Source organism: Perissodus microlepis, chromosome 8 (assembly GCF_051167445.1).
Source record: "Perissodus microlepis isolate ML-2025 ecotype Zambia chromosome 8, ASM5116744v1, whole genome shotgun sequence".
NCBI classification, from domain to species: Eukaryota; Metazoa; Chordata; class Actinopteri; order Cichliformes; family Cichlidae; genus Perissodus; species Perissodus microlepis.
The window spans coordinates 20,275,736-20,283,826 of record NC_140468.1 but is presented as its reverse complement, the minus strand read 5'-3'; the positions used below and the strand labels follow the sequence as shown (position 1 = coordinate 20,283,826).

Sequence of the window (8,091 nt, the reverse complement as noted above, 5' to 3'; positions counted from 1 at the left end):
AGTGTGTGTGTGTGTGTGTGTGTGTGTGTGTGTGTGTGCTTGTTTTGTCTTTACAGGAACCTTAAGGAAGTAACAGCAGTTTTTGTTGAGTTTTCTTCTTATGATTGCTCACTTATGTTGAAAATGGTGCAATAGATACCCTATTACACAAAAATCAGATTCCCATTGTGGTAATTATCTTTAGCCTATGGGAGTGTCTGTCTTAGCTGGGGTAAGACTCCCAACACGTATGTGGTTCACATTTGAGTATACTTCCTAGTTCTTGAAATGACTGATAAGTAAAACTTTATCTGTGGCTACAAACCTGAAGGAACTGAAAAAAGAACAAAAGTCAACAAAAGGAGTCAAAAGAATGAGTCATAAACGAATTCTTCCTTAAAGGAAACCTGTTCACATTTATTAACTTCCTGTTAATAATAGGTATAACTATACTTCCAAGAATCAAAGGTGGAAAAGCTGCAGTCTGGGAATGCAACTGATATTGGGGAGAGGTGCAGCTTCACTTTTGTTCTTAAATAAAGAGTCATGTGAGAAGAACTATTTCACTAAGTTAATAAAAAAAAGAGTAAATAAAAGTTAACAATATTAATTAGATTACGATTAGATAAATAGTACTTTGCAAAAATCTTGAGCTATTCCTCATTTCTTTATATTTTCCTAATAAAACATCAAATAGGAGAAGCAATTTTTGTAAATACAGATTTTAAGGGGAAAACAAAGTTATGTAATTGTAAGAGCTCTTCTTTGGATGTTGGTTTGTCAAACACACGAGAAACGAACAGACATCGGTGCACATTCAATTTTATTGACCTATTTCATGCAGGATATAAGGTACATAGTGAAGCAGCAGCACATTCATACAAGAGGCTACTTTAAAAACAAACAAAAATGAAAAAAAAAAACCCCTACAAAAACAACACATCATGGCAGGAGACCCACAAGCCACCCCTCCCTGTTTCCCCGACAGCTTGTTTACCACGCCCATGACGTTTCAGTGCAGTCATTCAAAAGGCCTTTGCGTCAGCATTCAGTCTGTTCACTGATGTGTGCCTTGCTGCTCTTTTTTTTTTTTTTTGCAACAGCTGCTTCACATGTCTTAGTTTTTCAAATCTGTCAAGCACAAGCACTCCAGTGAATAAAGAGGAAATAATCATTTAACCATATTCACAATCTTTTACAATATTTTTGAACCCACAACTGATTTGATTGATTTCTACATGTTAAAACAGCCATAAAGCCCCTGTACATTTACAACCGCTTCAAGGCCACCGAAATCTCCCCAAAACACTCTTCAAAGCTAGAAAACAAACTTTATTATTATTTCTTATTTATTTTTATTGTGACTATAGGTCACATACATAGACTTACTTACTGCTCCTCATAATGCTTCACTGAAGCTACATTAGTCTTATACTTACACTGAAATGTTCAAAATTAAGATGCCAAGCTCCATTTGATAAAATGGGAATTGTCTTGACATCATTTTATGAAATTTTAGTCTGCGGCTGCCTTGTCCAAGCTGCTTTCCCTTTAACCTTTCACATAAGAAGAAAGCAAGCAAAAAGTTAAGCAATGCCTCTTAAACTCATCTAAATGTGGCTTTGAACAAGTTACATTTTCTTTTTATAAACACATAATGAGTCTAAAAGGTTTGCAGAAACAAGTGAGTATCATTAAGAATACAACTTATTGTCGGATTTGTAATGTATAGCACTGGTGCCGTGGTTTCCTTAACGGCTGTGAATGGACTCGGGTTGAATCTGGAGCCGAGCCTTGGTGGCCAGGGCTGCCTTGCGCGTCATGGTGGTGCAGCGGGTCAGGATCTCCTCTGTTTTGGGTCGGGGAGGTACCCTGGGGACGACTGAGGTGTTGCTGCTGCCTTTGGACTTGACAGACCCAGAACTCTCTGAGCCGCTGTTGAAGCTGACGCCGTCTAAGAGGCTGGGATCGGGGCTGCTGCGCGAGCTGTCGGGCTGTTGCGAGGCTGCAGGGTGGTCTGCGTGGCTCTGCGCCTCCTCCCTCAGACTGGAGGAGGAGTCGCTGCTTGAGGAGAATTCAGAGAGAATGGAATCAGAGCTGATTTGGCTCATGATGCTCGGGTGACCGTTTGAGGCTGGGGCTTCCCTCTCCTCCTCCCCCTGAGGCCAGGGATCGGAGAGGACATCAAGAGATCGAGCCTTGTGGAGACGTGCAGGCTCAAACATTTGTCTGGAGGGGCCAGCAGAACTCTGGTGTAGGTCATCTTCTTCGTGGATACTGGGAGGGTAGGGAGCCTGGCGATCCCTGCTGGCTGTTGCCAGATTCAGAGAGGAGCTATGCAGCCTGTTGTGCAGCCCATAAAGGCCTGCCCTAGGGTTGTTGTATGGCTTCAGGTACATGGTTGGGATGTAGCCTACTCTGCCATTGAATCTGTAGAGAACAAAACATGATGTAATTCAAACCTGTTAAAAATAATTAAATTGTCTACAAACTGCTATACCCTTAAATCTGGACTTTCTAGTTTTCTAAGTAGAAGATGATAAGTTTATCATTTGCAAACAGACAAGACCGACATACCTAATGAGCCACCAGCCGTTGTCAGACTTCCTCAGCACCTCAACCACAGAGCCAATGGGCACGGAGATCTCATCAACCTTCTTAGACGTGTAACTTCTTACAGCACAGTACAGAGCACCTAAAAGTCACAGGCAAGAGAAAAAAAAGCTTGAGCAACAAAGCAGAGCTGAAAAGTGGTCAAATAAGTCGCCTAATATGCAAAAACAGCATCTAGATTTTTATTAAAAGGAAACATGCACTGATGAAAATGGCTGAAGACAGCTCCCTAGTGTTGGCTATTTGTAACAAGGCAAAGCTTCATCAGCACATATGTGGAACCTGCTCACAGGCATGCTCATTTATGTTGTAAATGTGTATCCAGTGCACTCTTTGAAGTGAAACTTTCCAGCGCAACACAAGTACACACCTCTCAGCTGAAGCTCATCTTCATCGTCGTCGTCGTCGCCTTCCGACAGCTCCAGGTACGGAGCGGGAAACCAAGCCAGGCGCTTATCTTCATTCTCCACAAGCCACCAGCCTGGAGATGAATTAAAAAAATTAGCATGAGACTCTCTTGTTTAGTAGAAAGATAAGAGTCTATAATAATCTTCAATAAAAATGCATAAATTTGAAAGCACTGACCTGCAGGGTCTTTGATCAGGACGTCCAGCTTCTCGTCCTTGGCCACCTTGAACGGGCGGTTCTTGGTGTCCTTTGTCTCATAGGGAGCCACGCAGTGGTATGTCTGGGTCACAAAAGGGTTAGTGATGATGCCTCCATGGTGAAAGTGGTGGGCAGATCTGCCTCCTCCTCCACCTGACTCGTCATTCTGATCATCAGAAAGCAGCATCATGACACTGTATAGAAGAAAATTTATGTTACCAAAAATGGTCAAAGCTCTTATCGGCCCCTCACAGTTTCCCACTGGGCTGGTAGCATACCTGTTCTTGGTGTAGTCTGGCTGCAGGTCGTGGTCTTTGGGGGTGAAGAAGCGGGTGACCTCGATGCTCCGGGTCACGCTTTGGTCGCACTTCAGCAGTTTTTCAAGGTAGCTTTCCAAGAACTTCATCCGTCGGACTGACTTCTTGGAGCCTTTCTTTTGCACGCTGCTCCTCCTGGCCTTCCCTGGAAAGAAGATGAGACAAAAACAAAAAAAAACCTATCAAGACATGATTTACAGAGGAGCAAAGTTAAAATAAAAAAAAGAGCTAAATGACAGCTCCACTAGTGTTTTACTCAAATTCTGAGAGACTGAGCTGCTAAATTAACCCAGTTTTGGAGACATGCTTAACTAACTTTACTCAAACCTTCCTCTAGTTGGAAGAGGGCTTCTGAATTTCATCCGATTAACTCAACACACATCAACAGCAGCAGGTGAATCAGTCTCACCTGTGAACTTTGGGATCATTCTGTCGTCTTTCCGGAAAGGGTTCAGATTAGGAAATCTCCTTTTTAGTTGTTTCTGTTGAAAATTTTAAAAAAAATTAATTAAATACACATTTAGCCTCAATTATTTTAAAAGATCCAATACAAAGCAGCCAAGATCAGTCCCAATAGTAATAATAATAATAATAATAATAATAATAATAATAATAATAATAATAATATAATAATAATAATAATAAGAAGAAGAAGAAGAAGAAGAAGAAGAACAGATGAGCTGATATATATATTTTTGTTCCTTACATGAAATTCCTTGAAATCCTGGAATGATCTGTAGATAATAATTTCATTCTGGTCAGACCAGAGCACAGACAGCATGAACATCTGTGGAGGGGGATTAAAAAATCAAAATCAGCCCAGACTGTCAATTTTTACCCGTTTATTCATTTTATTGTATTTTTAAAGCTAATGTCTAGTCTTAGCTCACCTTGAGTTTCGGTGCGTCCCTGTGAACACCTCCAATGATGCGGGCGCTGAAAATAAAGCGGTGTTCGTCAGCCATCGTTTGGCACTTCGCGTCTCAGCTTGCAGGAAAAGTAGCTGCTTCTTTTCTAACCTCAGGTATGCCGGTAAACCTCCCTCCGCTATTCTGTCTGCAAGGAGAGCCAACTGCTGCTTAATATACAGTCAAGGGGCGGGGGCGTGTTCTGAGAGGAAGGATGCCAGCATCCCAGTGCAGTGGAACCGGAAGCCCAAATGGAGTACGTGGTGCATGAAATGGGAATGAAAAGAAAGTCAAAACAGCCAATAAAAAAAGTTTATTTTTATTTTATTTAAAAAAAACAATGAGATAAGTGAAGAGTCGGTGGATATGAAGGCATGATACAAATAGCTCACATATTTGAACTCTTTTCATGTTTTTGCCCTTGAAGCAGGTTTATTGACAATATTATGATTATTATTACATTTCCAGCTGCTCCGCTCCCTCTTCCTTATTCTTCCTGGAATCCTTTACATCCTCAGCTCTCATAATTACAACATTTTTGCACATGCAGCCGGTTCACGTTTATCACCTGGCAGTAATATCCCCTTATCAGTAACAAGTGCAGAGAGCTGCAGGGCTAGGTGTGTGTGTGTCTGTTGAGGCTGATTAAACAGGTAAAGGTGTGTGTGTGTGTGTGTGTGTGTGTGTGAGTGTGTGTGTGTGTTGTGGGGAACAGGTGTTTCTTCAAAGTGAAGATAGCATGAAAGGACCGGAGTCAGAGGGGGTTACCCCGACCAGTCTTGAGACAGTGCAGTACTGGTATGAAGCAATGCCAGTCCTTTGTCTCAAACACACACACACACACACACACACACACACACACACACACACACACACACACACACACACACACACACACACACTGCTTTATGATCTGAAAGGTCAGGACTGTCCAGCTTTGTGAGTGACCTGTGAGGATGTCAACACCTGAGGGTAAAGCCACATTGGGATTTTCAACAATAAGTGTAAACAACCGTGACTCGGATTTTTTCTTGTCTTTCTTTTTTTTTTCTTTCATTTTTTTTTGGACTACTCAACCAAGTGCAGGCAATCGGATCCAGTAATTGAGACACGTGTGCAAGTGTGTACAAACGAAGGATGTTTGCACAGGAAATCAAGCACACATGCTCGCACCCTAAAACACACATTAATGCACACTATCACCTAACTGCACCCACAAATCACGTGCACATTGGTTCTTCTCACCTGTCAGTCGAATAGGCAGCACTTTTTTTTTTTATCTATTTATATTAAAGGCTTGTTTGCTTTCTTAAAGGTTTCTCAGGTATTTCACTTGATTTGAATGCCAAAAATAGCACCAGTGAAGCCATGTGTGTGTGAGCTGTGCGCTTTAATACGGTTTTTGTAGCGTTTGCATAGCTGTGCTGAATGCAGTGGAGCGGGTTAGTGTGTTGCCCTGTGTGACAGCTTTAAAACATGAATGTAATCAAAACAAAACAGAAAGAAAGAAAAAGAAATGCACATTTGAGCTCCGTTCAGCTTTTCAGCACCACACCCTGCTACTGGGTGCTGTGACCATTTGCTATGTTCTATTTTTCTTTATGCACTCTCTGTTTTTATGTTGGCCTTTCTAAAGCGATATAATCTGTTAAACAATATGCTAAACAGTAGACAGAAGAAAGCTAAGAGAGAGGAGAAAGCTAAAGGCAATGACCTCCAAAGGCTGGTCGCAGAATTGCAAAAACAAGAGACTGCATGAAAAAGAGAAAGCTAGGCTCATGTTTGCTTTCTTATTCACATAAATGAGGCATTATGAGCAACAGCAGGACTTCCCTAAAGTGGAATGCAGCACCATTATTGCGGTGAACAAGGAAAAATGTTTGTGTAAGAAAACGGCCTATGATTGAACAATAGCTCTTTGACTGATGATGACATAACGCGATCACCTATTTTCTTTGGAAACTCCCACTTATCTGGAGGCTTCTAGAAAAACTTCCCACTTTTAATACATTCCTCAGGACAGAGGCAGAGGTTAGTCATCACCTAATAATACCCATCGGCTTACAGGTGATGAGTATTTTTGCAAGAGTCAGTTCATAGTTCAGCAGTGCCATCATCGTCATTATCAGCATTATCAGCAATTATCGGCGTCGCAATCCTCTTTTTGTTTGGTTTTACTCTAAAACAGAGAATTGAAAGGAGAGAGCAAATAACCAGGTGCACCGCTCATACCTTTTGCTTTCCCCTAAGTTACTGGAAGACGTTTATCACTATGGTTTTTGTGTGTGTGTGTTTTTAACCTGAGACATTCTTTCAATTTCAAACCTGTCAAATGTATCTTCACTTTAGTTTCAGATATTTTTACAGAGGGAAACAGCTTATTTCAGTTTAGTTTTTATTGTTTGAAAATTATTTGTTTTGGTTTAGCTTTTATTGGTTTTTTAGGTTTGATATGTCAGACGCAAGATTTAAGAAAATAGATACAAGTATTACTGTATAAAAACAAAGAATTTTTCTGTAGAAGTTTCAGAAAATCTCAAGAAACATGTCCATCAAGGCGAGTTAAAATGAACCCCCCCCCCCCCCCCCAAAAAAAAAAAAAAAAACAACAACAACTAACAAACACTGAATTAAGCACATTACCTCTTTATTTTTTATTTCATTTTAGTTCACAAAATCATTTCAGTTGGTTTAAATTTTCCTCAAAAGTCCATTTTTTAATTTTTATTTTTATGTTGTTTTTGTTCACCTCTCGTTTCAGTTTAGTTTCCATTAACTACAGTATTGTAATAAAATGCAGCACAAACTGAAATGCATGAAGAAATGCATTACCTGTCACACAGACAGGAAACGAAGTGTGGACGTGCCAGTTGTCATGCTTTTATGACTTGCAGCACAACCGCTAACAAACACTGCCAAATTCTTCAAGCAGAATAAACATGTCAGCAGAGCGAGGCATAAGAATGCAAACGCAACCTCAGGAAACAGCTCGACCTAGACATGCAACTTAATGTGAAAGCTGCTAATTGAAGAGCCTGAAACATGTTCGTGATGTGCAGCAGATGCTTTGTCGCTTACATTCAACATAAGAAGGCAGAGTTGGTTCATAAAAGCTTTTGGAAGTTCCTTACAATTGTTAATAGAGGAAGCTGTGCTGGAAGGAAACCCGTTACTGTAATTATATAGCCACTGCCGAGAAGTCACAGGTACGCCCACATAAAGCATTGTGCGTAATATATGCTCTTAGGATAATGACTCCTCAAATGTAAGGCAATGCTGGCATTACCCATGGAACAGCTCCTGTATTATATCTGTCTGCATTTGTTTCCAGGCAGAGTCATTTGTGAACGCAAATTCCTCTGTTACAATAACACAGTAATCAACAGCCCCACCTTGTTTTTGTTTGACAGGCCAAAGGCTAAAACCTTCTTGTCTCAGGAGGAGTTATTTTAAACCACTTTTATCTCCATCGTTGTAGGCGTTTGGTTTAAGCTGAGAGTGCAGATGCTCTATTTATGGTGCATTTATGTCCCTCTGCTAAAAGGAGATCATGCTTACTTGCAAAGCTGCTGCTCTGAATGCAAAAGAGTAACACAGAAATCCATGATATATTAATACATCATGCACTTTGCCTGCAGACATTTCATTTGAACATTTCATTTGTAAAA

General features: G+C 40.6%; 1 protein-coding gene across 1 annotated transcript; it reads right to left on the bottom strand.

The window, feature by feature from the left end:
- Positions 1-795: 795 nt before the first annotated feature.
- On the bottom strand, positions 796-4,555 carry noxo1b (NADPH oxidase organizer 1b). Its single transcript, XM_084938115.1, has 8 exons — positions 4,406-4,555; positions 4,222-4,302; positions 3,925-3,997; positions 3,477-3,660; positions 3,178-3,392; positions 2,963-3,073; positions 2,557-2,674; positions 796-2,409 (listed from the first exon to the last, which is right to left on the bottom strand). Exons 1-8 carry the CDS (start codon positions 4,478-4,480, stop codon positions 1,731-1,733), a joined length of 1,536 nt encoding a protein of 511 aa, XP_084794241.1. The 5' UTR covers positions 4,481-4,555; the 3' UTR covers positions 796-1,730.
- Between the last annotated feature and the right edge of the window lie 3,536 nt (positions 4,556-8,091).

Bases quoted from the DNA above. Each gene is read 5' to 3' on its own strand.
- noxo1b (XM_084938115.1), bottom strand. From the start codon at position 4,480: ATGGCTGACGAACACCGCTTTATTTTCAGCGCCCGCATCATTGGAGGT. The intron at 3,998-4,221 runs GTAAGGAACAAA...AATTTTCAACAG, and splicing joins AGGATTTCAAGGAATTTCAT to AAACAACTAAAAAGGAGATT. The intron at 2,675-2,962 runs GTGTGTACTTGT...TGTGACTTTTAG, and splicing joins AGATGAGCTTCAGCTGAGAG to GTGCTCTGTACTGTGCTGTA.